Consider the following 24405-nt stretch of genomic DNA (forward strand, 5'->3'; position numbering starts at 1 on the left):
AAATCAGACCAACAACTGTATGATGCTATATAGCCTCTGAAAAATTAAAATCTCTGAGGAACATTTCCAGTACCTTGTTGAATCTGTAATGAAGGATTAAGGCAGTTTTGAAGGCAAAAGGGGGCCCAACTCGGTACTAGTAACGTGTACCTAATAAAGTGGCCGGTGGGTGTATAAGCTCATTTGAGATTCCTGTGTTGCTCCTCTGCTTTATTTTGTCTTTGTTTTCTCCATAGTACAGTAATATTTAACATATGTCTGTAAGATTGCTGCAGAAAGATTTGTTAAGAGTTTTGGAGGTTATTTATGCTCTGCAGAAAGTAATTTTTTAATTCTAAGAATTTTTATTTTTAATATTCATATATTTTCGGTTTTAATATACCTAATTTAATCCATTTTTAAATTTTCACCCAATGTTTATAATTTAATGGAAGTTACTCCCATAATTCACTCAAGCATCATGGGGTGCAGGAAAAAGGTGGATAATTATCAACATTTACAGTTTCTTCCTTATGACAGACAGACAACAGAACCAAAAAAAAAGAAAGAAAATGAGGGTTTTTGCATTTGTGTCAACCTGAGGCTTAGAAATGGATGTTTTGCAATGTGTACCAAGCATTTCATGAAAGCCCAACCTTAAACTGTAAGCTGTAATGTCGCAACTCTTCCAATAGGGGGCAGAAGTGGCACTTCCAAAATCCTGGCGATTCCCTGAGGCCAGACGATCATCTGGATTCCTTTAACTCCTTGCATATTTTCAAATCACAAACACCCTGCTTGCTGGGAATTATCAGATGACATATAAACATTATTGAAAATCTTTGGAAATGCTTAATACATGTTTACGCTGAATTATAGAGGCAAAACATCATGAAAAAGCGTCTTTTTTTCACACAAATCTAACAATGAATCTTTGTGTTTTTTCATCCAGCGTGAGTTCAGCCAGGAGTACACCTGCTTTTCATTCTTTTTAGACCACTGTGTTATTCATAGGCCGATATATCTTCCAAATAGAAAGGAACTTAAAGCCAAACTGTGTGTAGTTTCTTCCTCATGAAGATGGACTCTCTGCAACCCGGACGCCTGAAAGAAACAGTTTCTAAGTGCCTTGGGGAAAAGAAACGAATGTGACTGTGGTCCTGCTAACACGCGGTACGTTTACATGGACTACAGTGTTCTGAGATAAATATGATTAAGGCAATCCTCTGATTAAGGTTCTAACATGTAAACAGAAGGCATCCTAAAAGTAAACAAAAATTGAGTTAAGTATTTCTATTTTAGCTGCATTGTTTAAGTGCCGTAGAGACACATTAATCACCCTATTATTGTTGTGCAGGACTGTTCACTCCATTTTGCATAAGGATTCGCACTAAGGTGGCATGAGCAGTGCTAAATTTGAGCTGGGTCTTGCCGGATGCTGTTCTGGAAAATGTCAAAAATTAGTGTTCTGTGTTCCGGTATTTATTTTAATGGATCCAGAATTAACTCGTGCGTAGTAAATACCTACATGTTTGTGTGTGTGTGAGAAAGAGAGAGAATGTGAATGAACGCTAGCGAAGGCTGTGTGGATTGTGTGCGGACGACGGTAGTTATCAAGCGCAATATTTTCAGCCAATCAGCTTCCTTATGTTTAATCACGTGCGCAGTGAGCAGCGAAAATAAATAGTGGCCTACCTGAATAATATATATATATGTATGTGTGTGTGTGTGTGTGTGTGTGTGTGTGTGTGTGTATGTATATATATATATATATATATATATATATATATATATATATATATATATATATATATATATATATATATATATATATATATATATAAATATATATATATATTGACCTTATTCTAAAATGCGGAAGTGCGCCTGTTTTCGCGATTGTCTTAGAACTTCCGATTCAGTCGCCTATTGGAGAAATGACTAGGAATAATAAACGGCAGAAAATGGTCAAACTACTTGCTCCACAAACAAATGTTTGCATGACTACACAGACCAAGTAGAATAATATAAGAAGAAAATATCAAATTGCAACATCAAGCAGCGTAACGAGCAGTTTTTAACGTCAAAAAATGAATGGAAGTGAATGTGACCGGAAGTGGCGAGACAAAAAGATTCAAATGGCAGCGCCCGCTCGTCGGCGGAGAATATGGTGAACACTGTAACTCGGTATATATGTGAAGTGAATTTCATGTGCAAATGAAGTGAACTTGACACGCTAAATTTGGCAAGTAAACTTTAAATGTTCACGCGTGTAATTATTAGCGAATAACAAAATCGATTTTTAGGGCAAAGCAGTGGCGCAGTAGGTAGTGCTGTCACCTCACAGCAAGAAGGTCGCTGGGTTGCTGAATCGAGCCTCGGCTTAGTTGGCGTTTCTGTGTGGAGTTTGCATGTTCTCCCTGCGTTCGCGTGGGTTTCCTCTGGGTGCTCCGGTTTCCCTCTCAGTCCAAAGACATGCGGTACAGGTGAATTGGGTAGGCTAAACTGTCCGTAGTGTATGAGTGTGTGTGTGAATGTGTGTGTGGATGTTTCCCAGAGATGGGTTGTGGCTGGAAGGGCATTCTCTGCGTAAGAAATTAGCTGGATAAGTTGGCGGTTCATTCTACTGTGGCGACCCCGGATTAATAGAGACTAAGCCGACAAGAAAATGAATGAATGAATTCGAGGCGTAAAAACTTGCTGGATAAGTTGGCGGTTCATTCCGCTGTGGCGACCCCAGAATAATAAAGGGACTAAGCCGACAATAAAATGAACGAATGAAAATTGATTTGCGCAAATCGCATCTGGTGTGATGATGCACAAAATGAAAGCCTCACCCTCTATTTAATATTACATTTCAGTCGGAATTACATCAAGATGCTAAAGTCTCAGACTTCCAACTTTAAGTACAAACATCTTAAGTGGGACTTGAGCGTAGCATTAGTATTATAACATCTAAAGCAGGAACATGACAGGTATATTCTAAAATCAACTCAGGTAAACACCTCAATCATAATATTGCCTTATTCAGAAGAAGATAAATAATTGGATGACTCATGACCATGTAAACGTACCCACTGAAATCAACACAGTGGCGCGCTTTAAGGACAGCTGCATGTAGAAGTGCATCTGAGGTATTTTGTGTCCTCTCATTCACAGCAAAATGATTGTGAGTTCAGAGATGAGGCGGTTCGGCTGTGGAAAGCAGAGGTAGACCTCTGTAAGGCAAAAGAAATAAAAAAAAAAACTCCAGAACGTTGCGAGACTTCCCAAACGTGCATGCAAACCAGGAAAAACTCACTTAATCCGGCATGGTATTCCGTAATGAATGGGTTGGACAGTATTTAGCGCATTGCGTAATGTTCCTGCCGTGTGTTTCGTACATGAGGAGTTTATGTGATTTGATGCGGCGCCTCCAGCATCTCCATGAGGAAAGTGTCGATCGGCGTGTCTCCAATTAACTTGAAGAAAAAGAGATGCTCCAGACACTTGAGGCCGATGGAGCGCAGGGCGGGCAGACGCAGCAGCAGCTTGGCAAACCTGCGCGATTTTTAAATATTACAGAGAATATTAGGCAAAACAACACTGATAATAAACATGAATGTAATGTTAATATACTTATAGAATGTTAAAAAACATAAACATACAGTGGAAGTCATAATTATTAGCTCTCTATTATTAGAAATATTTCCCCAATGATGTTTAAGAGAGCAAGGAAATTTTACACAGTATTTCCTATAATATTTTTTCTTCTGGAGAAAGTCTGATTTGTTTTATTTTGGCTAAAATAAAAACAGTTTTAAAACTATTTTAAGGATAATATTATTAGTACCTTGATAAATCTCCCTTCAACTGTAAATCTGTAAGTTTCTTAAAAATTAAAATCACTAAATTAGCACCAGATTCCAATGTAATCATTCAATTGATTGGGCGTTATCAGTGGCAGATATGGGCCAGTAGGGGCCTTCTGCGCCTATTTGTAGTCTCAGTAGGCTGTAATCATCCAGTGAAAGAACGAAGTGTACATAATCACGTGGGATGAAAGTGTGTGTGTGTACCTGCCAGGCTGATCGGGGTATTTGTGTTTACAGTAGGCCTCTAGTGAAGCATACACTCGTTCCCTTAATGCCTCCACCTCTGATGGATTAGACAATCCTTTTGAATCTAAAATAACACAAACCACAATATATTTTGAAATACTAATGATGAGTCATTTTCACTCTCTCATTCACACACACATTCAATCGCCACGGCCATTTTTAGTTTAGCTGATTCACTTATACCGCATGTGTAAGACATGCGCTGGAGTATAAGTAAATTGGCTAAACTAAAATGTGAGTGAGTCGTTTTCACAGTGTCAGCTTTATATTTCACAGGAATCACTATGTAAAGATAAACAATCAAAACCACAGAAAGAGCAACTTCCAAAGTTGAAGGTCAGGAAGAAAGTAATCATTTATACATTGAGTAAATATTTTAAATTGATCAACTGTACGACTGAAGACAATTAATGAAGCATTTCTAATTGTAATAAATGTTATATATATATATATATATATATATATATATATATATATATATATATATATATATATATATATATATATATATATATATATATATATATGATATTAGGCAGAACAACCATTTAAACCTTGATTTTTAAAAGTCTGTAAGCTTTAAAATTAGCTAAAAGAATGAAATCACCAGTTTATGATTATTTTTGTCACCAATGATTTCTGATGAATCCTGTGACACTGTAGACTGGAATAATGATGCTGAAAAAAACATGATTGGCATTATAGTTTAAAGGTTTATGAAACCCTCTAGTACTTTTTTTCTGAGATTTTAACAGATTTATGTGTGTTGATCATCAGTTAAGACAATGTTAGCACCTGTTAGCTTTAATTGTGGGAAGAACTGGATCATTTTAAGCTTTTGTCAGCTAATTTCAGCTTCTGGGTTTAAAATGATTTTTGGGGCGGGATCAAAATCAGCAACGTAGCGCAAAGCTGCAAGTGCAAAGATGACGTGTTGATTTCTCATTGTCATTCATAGCGGAGTTTTCTTATCCTATGAGAAGACCCTGCTTCTTAATTATTTATGACTGCGCATACTTTCCGAAGGCAAGTGCCAAGCTGTGAGACATGTTGATGACTGAGTTAGACTGCATCCACAGACCCACGGTACACAGTATTTAGCCGTTCATGAAGGGTCGTATGTGTTTGTGTCCATGATCTATGGGGTTTGTGGCCTGTTTCCCCGCGATGCTGTCTAGGCCGATACAGCAAAGCTGTTTGTGTCCAGCAAGCATTTTTGTCTGGAGAGCAGTACGAGAATTGGAGAATGGCGGACGTTATCTTTTATCAGGAGTTGTTCACATTTAGACACATCTCCGTGCTGCTGTGTTTGCCTAAATCCACTTGATTACTAGCAGGGCTAATGGTTAAAATAGACAGGGCAAGAGACCTGCTGCACTGTGTCTGCATTCAGACCCGGGGATTGAGGGAGAAGTCCTCATTTATAGTGTTTATATAAGCACGGTTATCTTTATAATGATATAAATTGTGGTTATCTGTATATGAAATTACAAAAAATTGTGTTCTATTAATGTCAACAAAGGGCTAGCAGTCTACTTACACAAGCTGTTATTAAACCAAACCAGCTACAGCTTCTTACACTGAAGTTTACAGTCACAGGAATCTTATTTATTCTGACTTCATTCCAACACATTTTTAAAAGACTTGCCAAAACAAACAGCATAATCAAGTGGCATCTTATAGGCGCTTGACTATGAGAATGTGTTTAAATACGCATTACTGTACCTGGATTGAACAGAACAATGGCTCGCAGGCATCCGAGTTCAGTCTTGTCCATTTGCATGTCTCTCATCTTTGACACAAGCTCTGTCAGCACTCTGGATGAAAAAAAAAAGTGACAAAAATCGCTTACAGCCAGTCTGATGAATAACAAACTCATATTTCCCCACAGCACACTCCTAAAATGGAGGGAAATGTTCTGTAACATATTAAACAGGCGCACTCTTGAGTCATCGCTCCACCTTTACATATAGTTTTCATATCGCCTTGAAAATCAAAGTCATTACGTCTTATAAGACACATCTATCTGTGCTGCGGACGGAGGATATTTCATTAGCGGAGACACCAGCATATCTCACTCTGGCAGTGAAACATTAGCACAGCGCTACATAAAACTGCCACATGGCCTAATGTAAAAATGGCATTAATCAAGAGTAGATGTGCGGGACACTTTCATGATGCGCCGTCACATATCATTATAGAGGTTCTTTGCAAAAATTCATGCATGCGTGACCTACGGCTGTCACAAATCTTTTATAAGACACACAAGGTAGATCACAAGTCCATTGCGTCTGTAAACTGAACACACTGACAGTGACTTTAAAGAAACACTCCACTTTTTTACAGCTATGCTACAATTAAACATTCATTCATTCATTCACTTTCCTTCGGCTTAGCCCTTTATTCATCAGGGGTCGCCACAGTGGAATTATTCCAGCATATGTTTTACACAGCAGATGCCCTGCCAGCTGCAACCCAGCACTGGGAAACTTTAATACAAACTTATTCATTCATACATACACTACGGCTAATTTAGCTTACCCAATTCTTCATGTACGGCGTGTCGGGAAAACCAGAGCAGCCAGAGGAAACCCACGCGGACACAGGGAGAACATGCAAACTCCACACAGAAATGCCAATTGGTCCAGCCGGGACTCGAACCAGTGACCTTGCTGTGAGGCGACAGTGCTAACCACTGAACTACTGTGTCGTCTTACAGTTAAACAGTTGAGTTTTAGCTTAGCTTAGCATAGATCATTGAATCGGATTAGACCATTAGCATCTCGCCCAAAACATTCAAAAAAGAGAGAACATTTTTACTTTCCTATTTTATTTTTGGATTTATTTGAATCTTATTTCATTCTTATCATTTGAATCTTATATTTAATACAATAATGTCAACTGGACCGCAGATTGAAAACCCGTAATATATACATTAATAGTCAACAAGTTTTTACATTTTTTTTAACCAATTTTTATTTTCAGTGGCTTTTTTTAGCTTTGTGTTTTACACATTCATTTCTTTCATAGAGATGTTTACAAATTGTTGTAAAGAATATCTTTTAAAAGTTATAAGCCACAATAAATCAACCAAACTAGTTATGAAGTCAGTCACAACTTTATAAACTTTGAATTTAAGCAAAAATGTATTCGACAATTGAACTGCTACAAGATTTTACTGTCAACCGATTTGAATGTCACACGGACACAGGGAGAACATGCAAACTCCACACAGAAATGCCAACTGGTCCAGCTGGGACTCAAACCAGTGACCTTGCTGTGAGGCGACAGTTGAGTTTTAGCTTAGCTTAGCTTAGCATAGATCATTGAATCGGACTAGACCATTAGCATCTCGCACCAAAACATTAAAAAAAGAGAGAAAAATTTTACTTTTTTATTTATTTTTTGGATTTATTTGAATCTTATTTCATTCTAATCATTTTAATCTTATATTTAAAACAACAGACAATTGAACTGCTACAAGATTGTAATGTCAGCCGATTTGAATGTCATCACTCGATTGATTAGCCACTCTCAGTGGTTATCAGTTGATAGATTTGGGCCAGTAGGGGCCTTCTGCGCCTACTAGTAGACTCGGAAGGCTATTAACATCCATCCACATGGTTAATCAGCTGTAGATCAAATACAGTTGGATGTAAGCAAGTATATTATAAAATTTCCCATTAATTGTATTCTATTAACGTCTACTCCTACCCCAACCCTAAACCTAACCATCACAGTAATGTAAAAACAGATCTAGATCTGGAGTCTTCTCTATTAGTCTAGCTGATTAACAATGTGGATAGATGATAACAGCCTTCTGAGCCTACTAGTAGGTGCAGAAGGCCCCTACTGGCCCATATTTAATCAGCTGATAAATATTAAGTGAACATTTGAAGCAGGTGGTACTGTACTTATTGGCTTTAATAAGGAAAAGAACTAATCCCATGAAACACTGCACATGATGAAAATTACAAACTAAAAGTGAACATAAAAATGAGACAGGAGAAAAAAAAGCTATTTAATCACGTCAGTATTTTTTAGTAAATTTTTTTTGCAAATGATTTTGCACTTTATCAAGAAACTTTGTGTCAAAACTGAACTGCTATTTTACTCTGACCTCATATTATTTTATATACAAAACAATTTTATTTTTTTTTCTAAAACTTAAAGTTTATGTTTGGGGAACACAACAATTTTGCAAGTGAACATAAATGGCTTATGACTAATACTGCTATTAAACTATTTAACCCTTTTATATCTGCGATCACACTAGTGTGATCAGTCTTAGCTTGTGCCTGAAGCGTATAATCACACCAGTCAAAAGTCTTTTTTGATTTTTTTTAATGAGATGCTAATGGTCTAATCCGATTTAATGATTTATGCTAAGCTAAGCCAAGCTAACCCCCCCCCCCCCTCCCCACCCCGCATCCAGATCTAGAGATTGACAGAATGGATTCAAAAATGGTAAAACTCAACTGATTAACTCCAGGTAAGTTGTAAAATCAGCCTATTTATGAATAAAGTTAAGTATTTTAAACTCTTGAGTGAAAGGATTAAGTATTTAATCTATTGAGTATTAAAATAAATTAAAAAAAGGTTGAAATATTGATTGATTATATATGGACTACTATATCTCACAGTACGGCTGTATTTGTGTAAAATAGTTTTTTTTTTTTTACTTCAATATCTATTCTATTACTATTTATAGTGCATAAAATGTACCCCTTGCTGACATCTTATCTTCATTAACATTCCTTACATTGACCAAAACTGCCAATGCTTATTAATGTTCAAGAATTCTCCTTTTGGGATCCACCAAAGACAAATCCATTCCCCTCAGAAACCACAGACATTCACTAACCTGTCAAAAATGGCTCCGACACCAGCAGTATGTGCGCTGTTTCTATGGACGTGAAGGCCTGTAGCTAATAATATCCCGTCTTTCACAGCTATGGAGCGATGCGAAAAAGAAGCAATCAGGAGTTCATTCCACCCTAGAAACAGAGGACAAAAACACATTGATGAAAGAACAAACAAGCAGGTAGCAGGAAAGGCTCACATCTTGTATCTGTATATGTGTGTAGGTTTCTGTTGTATTTGTGTACTCAACACTCTTAAAGGAACACTCCACTTTTCTCATTTTACAAGTCGCCAGCTGAGTTTTACCATTTTTGAATCTATTTCAATCAATCTAGCTTAGTTTAGCATAACTTATTAAATTGCATTAGACCATTAGCATCTCACTAAAAAATGACCAAACAGTTTTGATAATCCTCCTATTTAAAGCTTGACTGATGGAAAATTTAAAGTTGGACCATATGGTTAGGAACTATACTTTAATACTTTTTTATTTTCTGGCAGTAATAATAAAGGAACACAATATCATTGTGTAATAATAATAACGGAACGTAATATCAGCATAATATTATTGCATCTGTCCCTTGATTATTTAATTTTCAGCAGCTATGAGTACACAATGAAACTACACTGTAAAAAGTAAAAGTGCTTCAAGTACCCTGTTGAGTACTCAAGAAACTTCAAAATGTATTTTAAGTGCCCCAAAGCTCTTTCTCTCAAAAAGGGGTTCCTTGAGGAACCACTGACAGTCTTTGCAGTACTAGCAGGACCCTTTTGCAGTAACTGGGATCCTACAAGCACTTTTTGTCAATACTGAGGTTCTGGAGTCACTGTTTCCTTACACTAAGACCTCGAAGCACTTTAAAAGTTATTGGAGGAACTCAAATTTCAAAAAAGAGTTACTGTAAGATCTGTAAACTTATGTAATGGTTCCTGGTGGATCTCTTTTCTAAAAGCTAGCACTTAAAGGAACCTTTTTTTTTGTCAAAATTAAATAGGACAATTGTGGAGACCAGAAAATGAGATGGATGTTCACTTACTTAATATTTACTTAGTTATTTGTGCTTTTAGAATGATATGAAATTTGGTGTGTGTTTTTTTTGTGTGTGTGTGGCACTCGTAAACACATAAGAATATCATTGATGAGAGTCTAAATGTTAACTTAATTGCACTTAGGAGACTGACTGGGAAATTGTGAAAAAATATGTAAATTTAAAAGTAATTTTGGAGGATAAAATAGAATCTTTAATTTTTACAGTGTACAGAAAAGTCAAGCTTTAAATAGAAAAATAATCGAAAGTCTTTTTAGAATATTTTTGAACAAGATGCTAATGGTCCAATTCAATAGTTTATGCTAAGCTAAGCTAAAAGTTCTCCTTTTAAACTTGGAGATTGATTAATTAGATTCAAAAATGATAAATCTCAACTGGTTAACTCTAGGTAAGTTGTAAAATAAGCCTATTTCCAAAAAAAAGTTAAGTTTTTCTTTAAAAATGTAAGTTTTTTGGCTTTGATGGTTCATGAAGACCATCAACAGTTCATGGAATCTTTCCATTCCACAAGAGTTTCTTAAATGCTTCTTTGGAGCTTTAAAATGTTCTTTGGCTGTGTCCGAAAGCTTTAAAATTTCCCCATTGGAGGCATCAAGGTACGTCCAAATTCAAATTCTGTTTCACTTCCTTTCTACAGAGATATGTTTTATTGATCGATTTTGGAAGGTAGTATAGATGTGTCTTTTGCTTCCTTCAATATCTCACATTCCTGTGTGTAAAAGCTAAACATGGTGCCTCAAAGTTTCTGTGTAATTTTGTGTATTAATGAAACTGTTCTATTAAGAACAGCTCAATGAATGGTTTGGTTCTTGGCAGAAATGGCACCGCACTCTTAAAAAAGGTTTTTATAGGCAAATACAGCCACATTTTCACCTGATGTTGAAAGCAAGCAAAGAAATCCATATATGCAAAGAAAACAAACCTAATTCGATTACAAATGAAGTTATGCGTAATAAAATGAAATGGCACAGGTAAAAGTATTGAACAGATGAAGAAAGGGAGATGTAGAAAGGCAATGGAAGCCCAGACAGCAGTTTTTTTAACGTTTTTATAATTACAGATGCGTACATTTTAATTACGCACAAAATATTTATGACAGTGATTTTATTCCATACAGTAGTTCTTAACATGAATTGTGACCTAAACTATACACTGTAAAAAATAAATAAATGAGAAAAAAATAAAAAATAAGGCAACTTGATGCAATAAGAACTTTGAGTTGTCTCAACAACTGTTTTTTAGTTTTTCTCAGGAACAATTTTTTTGTTCAGCTAATATAATTTTGTTTATTTATGCAATGCTGATTATTGTATTTTACTAATAAAGATATTCTTGTAACATCAACTGAAGCAACAGTTACTGCTGTTGAGTCAATTATTTTTTTTTGTTTAGAGGATGATTTTTTTTCAAATTTGCAAAATAAGTAATTAATTCTAGTTAGCATATCATCCTGTTTTTAATAATTTTACTTAAAAATGAACACATATTTACTACTTTTTATATTTACTACTTCATTCATTCATTCATTTTCCTTTGGCTTAGTCCCTTTATTCATCAGGGGTCACCACAGTGGAAAGAACTGCCAACTTTTTCAGCAAATGTTTTACACAGCGGATGCCCTTCCAGCTGCAACCCAGTATTGGCAAACACCCATTCACACTCATACACCTGTACCTCATGTATTTGAACTATGGCGGAAACCGGAGCACCCAGAGGAAACCCACATGAACACATGCCAACTGACCCAGTCGGGTCTCGAACCAGCGACCTTCTTGCTGTGAGGCGACTGTGCTACCAACTGCACCACTGTGTCACCCCTCTTTCAAGCAACTGATAAACAAGCTTAGTTTTCGATCGTCACGTCACGCATGCGCAAATTATTTAAATATCATCATTCCTGTTCAACACAAAAATGTTTGTCCAGAAAACTCAGTTAAACATGTAAACATAACATTTGAGCAAATATTGTTGACATAACATATTTTTATGTAATCAATTCTTATTCACAATTCTTAGTATATATGACTGAAAAAGTAGTGTGCTGAACAAATAGTGATTTTGTTTTTTATAGTGTAAAGTGTTACCAAAGTTCTTTGTTGAACTAAATGGTTCTTTATGGCATCCTTATAAAGCTTTATTTTAAAGTGTTTTGAAACCTTTTAAGTATGAAAGAAGCTCACTATCAGCTAAACTTACATTCTCTTAAACTAAAATGAATTTTAGGACATTTCAAAATGTTTAACGCATCCTTGCAATCCTACATTCCCATTTCTAAGGCTCTGAAAGAAAAAAAAAACACACACAACCGAATGACTCTGAGAGATTGACTGTCCTCAGGCAACCTTCAGTCTAATGAAATAAATGCAACATGTGAAAGGCAAGAACAATCCAGCCTCTTATTCTCCCTGGTTCTGTACCGAAGCCATCATCCCTAACAGAATAAGGTCTCTCACTCCCAGATAATGAGATGGAATTCCTCCTTTAATCGATGCTACGGCCTGAGGCAGGATCAGATGCGTCTCTGAATCCATATAAATGCTTCTTGAATAGACTGTAATACTGTAATAACTGTAAACATACTCATTTCATTAGCCCATGCTATTTTGTTCAGCTATAACCTTACATAGCTTGAAGACTGTAGATGTATGCAAGTAGGTCGCGCCAGGTCGTGACTCACACAAAAGCGCTCTGTGTTTATTTTCTGACGCACCTGCTCGCAGAAGGATGACCTGATCGTCCAGCGGGAGGTCCGAAAAGTGAGGTATCCGCTTGGCCCACTCCACTAAGGTAAAGAGTTGCTTGTCAGCTGCTTGGCAGATGTTTGTTACAGGGTCGTTCGGCTGGAGAGAGAAACGGAGAGATATGGACACTTCAGTCAGAAAGAAAAATCACTACTGAGCTCTTTTTATGACTAGCCGAGCAACTTTTGCCATGTCCAGGGTTAAAGGAACGTAAAAGGGTAATTTTACAGCCCCTCTAGAGTTAAACTATTGAATTTTACCATTCCATTCAGCCAATCTTTGGGTCTGGCAGGAACACTTTAAGCTTAGCTTAGCATAAATTATTGAATCAGATTAGACCATTAGCATCTCACTCAAAAATTTGATTTCAGTTGCTGCATAATTTAATTGTGCCTGCAATTATTACACCAAAATGAGAGTAAAGTTCCTATAGTTCCTACAAAATAGCAAACATTTCTTTCCATTGGTCTGAAGAGTCCAGGAAAATCACGCTTCAAATAGGAAAATTATCAAAACTTTGCTCATTTTTGAGTGAGATGCTATACTGAAAACCCAAAATAAGTTGACTGAATTAAATTAAGTAAACTTGTTGCCTCAATTTAATTGAGCAATGGAGTCCAAAATTAGCATATTTAAGTTTATTTAACTTGCCGGTTTTGTAGACTATACTTAAATTGTTCAGTTCACCAAACTTAGAACAGTTTAAGTATAGTCTTAAATTCAAGTTCACTCTGAAAACGTAGCCCCGCGGATGTTTCTGGAGGCCACGATTTACGTGGCCGGAGGTACGGTGTGACGCCGCTCCTCTACGCACTCGCTGGCTTACAGCTCACCTCCGTATGGAGGGCTTTCCCGTCGGTGGAGGGGAGAGCTGGAGGGGAGCCGACCGTGATGACGGCGATGACCGAGTTCGAGTCCGGGGAAGAGCGGTATCAGAAATTAGGTAAGACAAAAACAGAATCCAAAAAATAAAGCGAACGAGAATGTGGTGAAATCCAAAAACGCGGTCAAAATCAGACAAGGGCTTTTCTTTTTTACAATGATGCCAAACAATTTAAATGGGTCAAATTTAAACAAACAAATAAAGTTTACTAATGGTCAACTAAATTTGTTTGTTTAAATTCAGCCCACTTAAATTAGCCACTTAACGTAAAAAAACAAGTAAATCCAAGGAATCCTCTTTGAATCATTTTTTCAGTGTACGTTTTAATAAAATAATAATGTTAGAATGGAAAATACATAAATTTAAAAAAAGTCAGGGTACTATAGTTATATTGATTTGTTATAGCAAAGTTTTTAAATTACAAAATCTCTGTAGCCTCTGTAGTTCTAGTGCTTCACAACAACTCCGTGACTGTTCTTGAATGGCCCAGCCAGAGCCCTAACTTAAACCCAATTGAGCATCTCTGGAGAGGCCGAAAAATTTAAACAAAGCCATCCAACCTGACAGAACTGGAGAGAATCTGCATGAAGGAAAGGCAGAGGATCCCTAAATCCAGGTGTGCTGCATCTTTTCCAAAAAGACTCATCGCTGTATTAGATCAAAAGAGTGCTTCTACTAAATACTAAGCAAAGTGTATTTCAAAAATATATTTTAACAATTCTGTTTTTCTGTCAATATGGGCTGCTGTTTCTACATTAATAAGGGAAAAAAATGGGTCCCACTTTATATTAAGTGTCCTTAACTACTTTGTACTTAGATCAAAAAAATAAATACAATGTACTTACTGTGTTTAAAATGTATTTGAGAACACTTGTGGTGCTTTTGAGTTGGGATAGAGGTTGGGTTATGGACAGGCTTGGTGGCATGGGTAGGTTTAAGGGTGGGTTAAGGTGTAAGGGATGGTCAACAGTGTATTTACAAATGTAATTACAAAAGTTAATTACAGATGTAATTACATACATGTATTTAATCAAGCATAAGTACACAGTAAATACATGTATTTACACAATAAGTACATTGTAACAAACTTTTAATTCCTATGTAAGTACATATTAGATAAGGCCACTTAATATAAAGTGGGACCAAAAAATGAGCTTAAATGAGTTTAGCAAATGGCTGCAATATAACAATGAGTGAAATTTAAGGGGGTCTGAATACTTTCCATACCTACTGTACATGAATTCTGAAATAAAATCCAGGTTTTTAAAAAAAAATTTAAAAGATGTTGTAAGCAATATTAATTTTGAGAAATGTTTCCGGAGCATCAAATCACGTAAAAACTTCAAGACACATTTGACTGAAAACTGGAGTAATACTTAAACTTCAGCTTTGAATATCTCAGGAATAAATAGTAAAATATATTCCAGTAAAACCAATCTTTCAAAGCATTACTGTTTTCAATCATATAGAAACAGCCTTGGTGAACTTCTGAACAACGCTGAGTTTCTATATAAATGTGCTCAGGCTTGTATACGGAGAATGCAATAAACAAATTAGAAACAATCACAAAATGTATTCGCGAACGCAGCTGAAACGGCCTTCCAGTTGTTATTGATTTGCCCCTGTTACTTTATCTGCATTCTGCAAAGATACCAACATGAGAAACTCGGCTGTCAAACTCAGTGATGCGAATGGAAAACTGAGCAGATATCTTGTGGAAATCACTCCTGTCATTCGTTCCCAATGGAATACTTTTATTTCCGGCTTAAGTCTTGCTCTCTAAAAGCCTTTCCCTCTGCTTGAATAAGCCACAGTCTCCAGGCTCGAATCAATCAGAACAAGCACTCATGAGCCAAAGGCCTGGCATGGTGGAGCAGTTCATGGAGCAAATTCTGCTATAGGATCCCAAAATCATCATGACTTTCCTAATCATCATGATCATCATCATCCTTCTCCTCCCAGTGAGAGAGAAAAACTGTTACATTTTTGCTTACATAACCTTGTGAAATAGAAATAGACTTTTTTTTTTTTTTTTTTTACAAAGAACATCTGCACAGGAACAAAAATTGGATTTGCTACAATTTTTAAGGTATGTGGTTGCAATCAACTTATGGGTAATTCTTCAACTAGGGGCACTTTTATGTCCTTTGATCATATATCCAAAAATATATATAATTTTGTTCAAATTCCTCTTTCTTTGTCAAACTAACAATAAAACCTACTTTTAAAATGTTAGCTTTCTATTCTATATTTTTTATATTATTCAACCTCCTTTTAGGTGTCAAACTCACTGTTTTCATGTTGTCACACACCCAGAGTTTTAAACTTCAACAATGAAAATACCATTTTAAAATATTATTCATCTGGTAATTATTAATGTATCTTAATTAAGCACTAGTGAAATAATTTAAATATTTGATAGTTATTAATGTGAGACTATTATCAATGTTATTTTTTATACAAAATATAGCTGTCGCACAGTATCAGTGTAATTTGTGTGAGATTATTTAGGTGGTTTCTATGAAAATGAACAGTGCCATCTGAGAACATGTTCAAGATCAAATGTGAGGGTGAGTACTTAAAGGTCCCATGAAGTGCTTTAAAATGTTTGATGTCATTTTTATTCAATGTTTGACGTAATCTCAACTGAAACAGGAAGAGAGCATGTGACTTAGAGTGGCTCCTCCCATTAAAAAAAAAAAAAACAGCCAATAGCAGGCCCGTAGCCAGCCTGGTGAAAGGGGTGGTTCTTTTTTTCTCAAAAAGTGGACCTTTTTGCAGTTATACGCCTCAGTTTTTAACTATAAGATTTAAATACTGCATTTTACTGACTTTTTCGGTCAGATTTGATCATAACCACACTTTTTGATGTACTAAAATATTTCCTTAAAATTGCAATAAAATTTTTTTTAAACAAGATTAATTAAAAAAATAAATTAAAAAATAAATTACATCATATATCAGTCCTAAAGTAAAAAAAACTGTCTACTATAATTTATTAGACAAAAAAACTGGTAGTCAGATTCAACTGCCTCAGTCACTATTTTACATTTCAATAAAAAAAAAACATTAAAACAATAATAATAATAATAAAAAAAATAATAATAATAATACAATATTAATTCATTCTTCAGATTTTTTTATAGCCTCTTTGGTTAAAAAACATAAAGCCTTATTCAATGGATTATTTTCATTATTTATGATGGCATAGCAGTCAAAATAGGACGAAAATAGGACAAATGAGCTCATATATGGGACAAATTCTGGACCTTTGTCAGTGAGGGGCGGGTCTTTCGAACAACCCGAACCCCCCTGGCTACAGGCCTGAAACGTTAGAACACGTTTTATGCTCATAGTAAATGTTTAAAAAGAATTTTGGTTGTAAAAGCGCACCTACAGGTGTTTCAGGCGCAGGTCAGATGTGACGGGATTAGCGCCTTTTGCTGTGAAGTAACACCTGATGGCTGATGGCTGAGGACTCCGCTTGCCATTAAAGCCTTCGTTGGACAGTTATTAAAAAAATAATGTCAAAAATAGGAAAAGGGAGGTCATGTACTGGACAAGTTTATAAACATACAGGACGTCCCGGCTAATGCGGCCAGTTAGCCTATGGATAGATTTCATCTGTTAGGAAATTAGTAACTTTTGCCTAAACGTTACCGTTGTTGGCTTTTTGAACAGTTCAATATTTTGCGGTAATGACGCCGCTGCCTGCCTTTTCTGCCTTGCTCTTTTCGACCAACACTGTTACTCAGTATCCATGTCGCATCAAAGATTCAAATGTTACCCCTCAGTGTGTTGTCACGTGACTCGCTTAACATTATTGAGGCTTCGAGGCTTTTTGGGATTCAAATTACTGGCCAGAGTTAGTGGGGTAGCGCAAAATGCGAAGGCCCCCCTGCAGGGATCACTGACGGGGCCCCCTGATTGGTTGGGGGGGGGGATTAGGGAGAGACAGCACAGGGAAACGATCACAAATTGAGGAGCAGGGAAGGGAGGAGGGGTGGAGCGACAAAGTGGGGAAACCTTCACAAACTGAGGAGCGATCACAAACCGAAAGCGGCGAGAGCGTCAAAGTAGCCAGAAGTCATTCATTTTCAATGAGAGCCGGTGGCAAGAAACAGCGCGACGCATCTTCTCCAGTGTGGGCGTCGAGGATAGTTGAAATCAAGTCAACTTTATGGTATGAGCTATAACGCGGTTCGGCGGCAAGCAATCAGAATGAAGTAGTCCACCGGTTGAGAGGTGTTCAGAGAACACAGACCTCTGAACTTTGGTTCTGACCACAGTTGTTCCCAAGAGTTTGATTATTGCGGTTGCCGGATTTACAATTATTGAAAATCGTGATGACGCGGGGCCCTGTGGGCCCGTCCGCTACGTCACTGGCCAGAGTTATTTAAAATTACACTTTATTACAATATATATTGAATATAAATATATTATATTATTATATAATAAATATATTATATAATATTAAATTACATAAAATAATTAAAGGGACAAACTCTGGACCTTTTGGCCGTGGGAGTGGTTCGTTCGAACCACCCGAACCTCCCCTGGCTATGGGGATGAATAGTGTTTTGTTTAATCACAGTTCTGCCAGTGAGAGTCGTTGAGCTCAAGCGCATCAAATGTGAAGTGTCTTGAAGTGGGCGGAGTTTGTCAGATACTAGAAAGTATTTGATTGGTCATGATTTGATGTATAAGGTGGTGTGAATAAAACCGTTAATCCATTTAGGTACAAGTGACAAACTGCTAGCATTACATTATATCAGTTTTAAATCTCTTAAACGCAAATTTTACCACTATTTTGGTGTGCACTAGCTCTTACATATCCTAAGATAAACAATACTGACACTAACATCTAAAAAACTTTATTTATGGGACCTTTAATAACACAATTTCCATTTTTGGATGAACAAACCCTATACGAATTTCCAATCAATCCAAGAAGAACTCAGATTTACTCAAGCTCTATTCATGTGACCTTCTCCAGAGCTTAAGGTTGAGTACACGAACAACCATTAAACACAATCTAAAAAAATACAAAGCAGTAAAGACAGAGCATATGCCTCCTCCTCTCTGACCTCTGCCTGATTTAGAGCTTACAGCTGCACAAAACAGAGGACAGATCTGCAAAAGGCATAAATATACCCAGCGCTAGTCTAACTGACATGGTTAATGGCTCCGCTCTTATCTAGTGACATGACAATGTGCTTCTCTGCAGTTTGTTCCCTCTCCAGGGCCCTTAATGCCAAAGAGCATTGCTGTGTAGCCCAATCTATCCACTGGGATTGGGATCGCAAAAATAGCTGTTCTTTATTTACAAACAGAAAACGCTCAAATCTGCATGTGACTCTTTCTTGGACAGCTGCAAAGGTCTTAAGGCTCTTTTTATGTTCCAGTTCAGGGTTATGTGTGTGTGTGTGTGTGTGTGTGTGTGTGTGTGTGTGTGTGTGTGTGTGTGTGTGTTTGTGTGTTTCACTTGTCAAATTGACTGTAAAGTACACTTTGTTTTGTTGTTTTGTGTCTGAAGATCATCTGTTCCAGATTTCCCTCAACTGTGACATCACAAGCCCCGCTCATTACTGCTATTACTGCTAACCATTATTATGAAATGCATTTGTTCACTATTGTTATACTGCTATACTTTTCACTTATGATTATAAAAGTAATATGATGAATAACAATAATGATCATAATAATATTATATCCTAGTAAAAACTAGTATAGATATTTACAAAAATATTAACCATAAATTAATCACACAACCATTGTTTTCTAAATGTTGTTATTATTATTAATCATAAAACATCATTATTGTATTATTATTATTATTATTATTATTATTATTATTATTAATTATTATTATCATCATCATTATATACATTACAATTCATATTTAATTGTTTTAATCAGTTGTATTATAATGATGTTTCTCTGATGACTACATAATTTGCTTGAATAATAATAATAATAATAATAATAATAATAATAATAATAATAATAATAATATCAACAACAATCAACTTTTGATTAAATTATGTTAAAATTATTATTATTAAATACATTAGTTCACTATTATTATACTGCTACTTCTTCACTTATGGTTATAAGTAATATAATAATATTATTAATATAATAATATATACTAGTAAAAACAGGTATAAATATATACACACATATTAACCATAAATCATTCAACCATTGTTTCTTAAATAATAATAATAATAATGTCATTAATATTAATAATCTTAACATTATTATTATTATTATTATTATTATTATTATTATTATTATCATCATCATCATCATATACATTGAATTAATATTTAAATACGTTGTATTATAATATTGCTTCCTTGATAACTACATAATTTGATTTGTTATTATTATTATTATTAATAATAATAATAATAAAAACAACAATCATCTTTTGATAGAATTGTTAAAATTGTTATTACTATTATTAAATACATGATTTTACTTTTATTTTACAGCTATTTCTTTATTTATGATTATAAAAGAAATATAATAGTAATAATAATAATAATAATATACTAGTAAAACAAGTATAAATATTTACACAAATAATAACCATAATTTTACCTCACAACCATTGTTTCCTAAATAATATTAATGTTAAAAATAATATTGATAATAATAATAATAATAATAATAATAATAATAATAATAATTAGGAAGGGCATCCGCTGCGTAAAAACTAGCTGGATAAGTTGGCGGTTCATTCCGCTGTGGCGACCCCGGATTAATAAAGGGACTAAGCCGACAAGAAAATGAATGAATGAATTATTATTATTATTATTGTTATTATTACTGTACATATACATTATTATTATTATTTAAGTTGATTGTATTATAATGACGTTTCTCTGATGATTACATAATTAGTTTGGATAATAATAATAATAATAATAATTATTATTATTTATTTATTCATTCATTCATTTATTTATTCATTTTCTTTTCGGGTAGTCCCTTCATTATTCAGGGGTTGCCACAACAGAATGAATCGCCTATTATTATTAATATTATTATTTATTATTATTATTATTGACACATTGGCAATAAAGTAAGTTAGGTTACCCAGGATTTTAGTCAGCTGAAACTCATCCGCAGCACACAGTAACAGAAGAGGCTAAAACTTCTGTTTTAGTTCCGTCTACTTCCACATCTGCAGGAAAGTTGCCTTTGCATTTGACATTCAGAATTGATCAAGCCCGGGCCTTTCACTGAGGAGCGATTGTGAAGCGTAACTCTGCGACACTCACAACTCACAGAGCCAAACGTTTCTGCATGAGCTGAATGTCACCGAGTGTGATTTAGATGCAGGGGATTGGCTTACAGAATTGGCAGACGGGCTCAGGTTGGCCTCCACATAGGTCTCCGTCTTTGGTTCTACTGCCAGTTCGGCCTCCAGAATCTTCTCCACGGGCATGTCCTCGTTGGCACAGCCGCCGAATTCAGCCTCGCTGCGCTCCTTCGCCCTCTGACGCTCCTCCTGAACTGCTGCACACATCAACAGAGACAATTCAATTCAAGTCTGCTTGTTTAGCGCTTTTCATACTAATTAACGTTACAAAGCAGCTTAAAAAAGAAACAGAAAAAAGTTATGGTGTCAAGCTTATACAGAGCATTCGTAAAGTATTGATAGCGCTTCACTTTTTCAACATTTATTTATGTTACAGCCTTATTCCAAAATGGATTAACTTAATTTATTTCCTAAAATTTCCACACACAATACCCCATAATAACAATGTGAAAAAAGAGTTTTTAAAATTGGTGCAAATTGATTAAACAATAAATCCCTGAAAAATCACATGTACACAAGTATTCACAGGCTTTGCTCAACACTTTGTTGATGCACATTTGGCAGCATGTACAGTCTCAAGTCTTCTTGAATATGACGCCACAAGCTTGGCACACCAGTCTTTGGGAATTTCTGCCCATTCCTCTTTACAGTATGTCTCAAGCTCTATCAGGTTGGATGGGAAGTGACGGTGTGCAGCCATTTTCAGATCTCTCCAGAAATATTCACTAGGATTTATGTCTGGGCTCTGGCTGGGCCACTCAAGGACATTCACAGCTGTTGTGAAGCCACTTCATTAATATTTTGGGTGGTGGTCATTGTCCTGCTTGAAGATAAACCGTTGCACGAGTCTGAGGTCAAGAGAACTTTGAAGCAGGTTTTTTATTTTTAAATTTGAGGGGGGAGCGGTCAACTCAAGAGCAAACCTCTATAAATAGTCAAACACATCATACCTCTGTATTCTCTTAACTTCAGCATCCCTCCACCACCCCAACTCCACACTTTTAAACCCCATACCTATTTAAATCTGAGGGGGGAGCATTCTGGAGCCGGGCTAGACACTGCGCTAGGACCTTATCTCTCTCTTTCCTGACAAGGGGAATAACTCGAGTTAGGGTGTCTTCCTAAGCAAGGGAGCCCTTTCCCAGATAGCACGGCAAATACGCATATTCTCATATGCCAAGTTCAGACTGCATGATTTTCAAAGTAGTCGTGTCACAGATGTTTTCACACTGCATGACTATCTGGGCTAGCGTTTCGTCGCTGCTTTGTTTACACTGCAAGATGGATCGGTGATAGGGACTTTCACATTGCATGACTTTACTATAGGAAGAATCGCCGACAATTTCGTCCAAACTACGTCTCACAGCCAAAAACACGTTGTATATCTTTTGTTATTAACTACATAATGAGAAAGAAGCCTTTAATGGGGTAGAACATGTACATGTTTGCTCACCTGTGTTTAAAGGGAATTAGCCATTTCTCCTCAACGCTGATAATAAACTAATTTCTTTCTGTATGAAACGTCAAACAGACACGGTTGCTCTTGAGTCCTGTCAAACCTCCACTAGTTTTTCCTCCATTTCGTGGGTCCAAATAAACCGAAAAAGAGTGCTTTTAACTTCTCCCCCAGCCTCCCGCTGGCCTGCAGCAGGTATACACACACGCACACACAAGTGAATGCTGCTCTCTCATTGCCTGTAGGCGATGGCTGATGTTATTTTCAGTCAAAACTCAATTCACACGGCATGATTTGAATCGCCGACAGCTCCAGATATTTAGCACGCCAAATATCTAGCAGGCATCGGCGACTCATCGGCGATTCTCTCAGATCGTGTCTTTGATAGTTCATACTGTGTGATTGTCACTCACGCGCACGAGCAGCGATTTGCCTGTGATTTCAGGCATTTGTCGGCGATTTCTCAAAACCTGTCGGCGAGCCAAAATCAGGGCTAAAATCACGCAATCTGAACTAGGCATTAGTCAAATATCTGTTAGTGTGAACTCGTGAAATTGTTTAATTGTTGCATGCAAATGTTTTATGTGATATTCCAGCATTTTTAGATGGAAACATAACTGTTTCTGTGTTTGTGTACTCAGTGTTTGGTCTGCCAGGTCTAAAAGCACACCAGTGGTCTACAGTGGTCAGCAGTTTAGCTTTCCTCATTTTCAGACTCTCTCTATACTGGGCAGAAAATCATGAGTGTTCCTCGTGGAGGTCAGATGAAGGATAAAGCTGCGCTCGGAGGTGAGGAGAGAGGCAGAAGGAAATGATTTCAGCGTTATTGTGCTGAGAAACCGAGAGGAACGTGTGGGGGAGAAGTGTGTCAGGTTTCCTCTCTCCCCTCACAGGCCTCAGTTCTGGGGGTCCAGAGCTTTTTAATAGCTTCAACAATATACAGCTGAAGCCAAAACGGTTCGCCCTCCAGTGAAATTTTTGTATTCTTTTTTAAAATACTTCCCAAGCGATGTTTAACGGACTATTTTCCACATTATTTGCTATTTGTCTTCTTTTTAAGAAAGGCTTATTTCTTTTAGTTTGTCTGGAATCATTTTTTTTTTGAACAATTGAAGTGGATCATCGTCTTTCATCAAAGTTGTCCCTTAAAACTATTGAACAACACCCATTCTTGTCATTCATGCATTCATTTTTTCCCCCGCTTAGTCCCTTTATTAAACTGGGGTCACCACAGTGGAATGAACTGCCAACTTATCCAGCATATGTTTTGCGCAGCGGATGTCAGCTGCAAGCCATCACTGGGAAACATCCACACACATCTATTCACACTCATACACTACGGACAATTTAGCCTTCCCAATTCGCCTATACCGCATGTCTGAACTGTGGGGGAAACCGGAGCACCCGGAGGAAACCTAACAAACACCAACTGACCCAGCCAAGTCTCGAACCAGCGAATTTCTTGCTGTGAGGTGATCGTGCTACCCACTGTGTCACCGTGCAGCCCCACCCATTCTTGTCTCAGCCCAAATTTGGAAATCTGTGTTAAACCACTTCAAATGTTGACTACTGTAGTTTACTAATGTGGTGTCTTTCAAACCCATTGTTGAACATTTGCAAACAGCGTCACAAACTTTAATATTTATTCAGTTCTCAATCTGTGTTTATAAAGCAAATTTACACACTATGCAATTAATCTTTTGTTCCATATTTTTTTTTTTTTTCGGCCAACAAAAATATTATATCTGGGCCCTAGGCTTTAAATAATAATAATAATAATAATAATAATAATAATAATAATAATAATAATAGCCAATATTTATTTAATTTAAACATTTTAACAAATAAATGTTTCAATAACTTAGTTGTGTTGCTTGCTTGGTGATCTCAGTACAAATCATTGAATGAATAAATGACTAAATGAATTCTATTTAAATAAAAAAACTTATTATTTACACTGATTAAATTAAATTAAATAATCTTAAATTATTAAATAATTTT

The 24405-nt window shown here is 36.1% G+C and overlaps 1 protein-coding gene across 4 annotated transcripts in view; it reads right to left on the reverse strand.

Moving 5' to 3' along the window:
• The window catches only part of rxrab (retinoid x receptor, alpha b), a 130473-nt gene that overhangs the window by 9528 nt on the left and 96540 nt on the right, over positions 1-24405 (reverse strand). The window contains exons 6-11 of one of the 4 annotated variants that reach the window (XR_012406102.1): positions 20982-21145; positions 12702-12831; positions 8944-9076; positions 5805-5896; positions 4038-4143; positions 2834-3519 (exon numbers count right to left, since the gene is read on the reverse strand). Coding sequence is in view for 3 of the 4 variants with exons in the window: in XM_009301955.5 (XP_009300230.1) it covers positions 3372-3519; positions 4038-4143; positions 5805-5896; positions 8944-9076; positions 12702-12831; positions 20982-21145 (773 nt within the window). In the remaining variant the exon portion in view is untranslated. 4 annotated transcript variants of the gene reach the window in all.

Source organism: Danio rerio, chromosome 5, assembly GCF_049306965.1.
Source record: "Danio rerio strain Tuebingen ecotype United States chromosome 5, GRCz12tu, whole genome shotgun sequence".
NCBI lineage: Eukaryota > Metazoa > Chordata > Actinopteri > Cypriniformes > Danionidae > Danio > Danio rerio.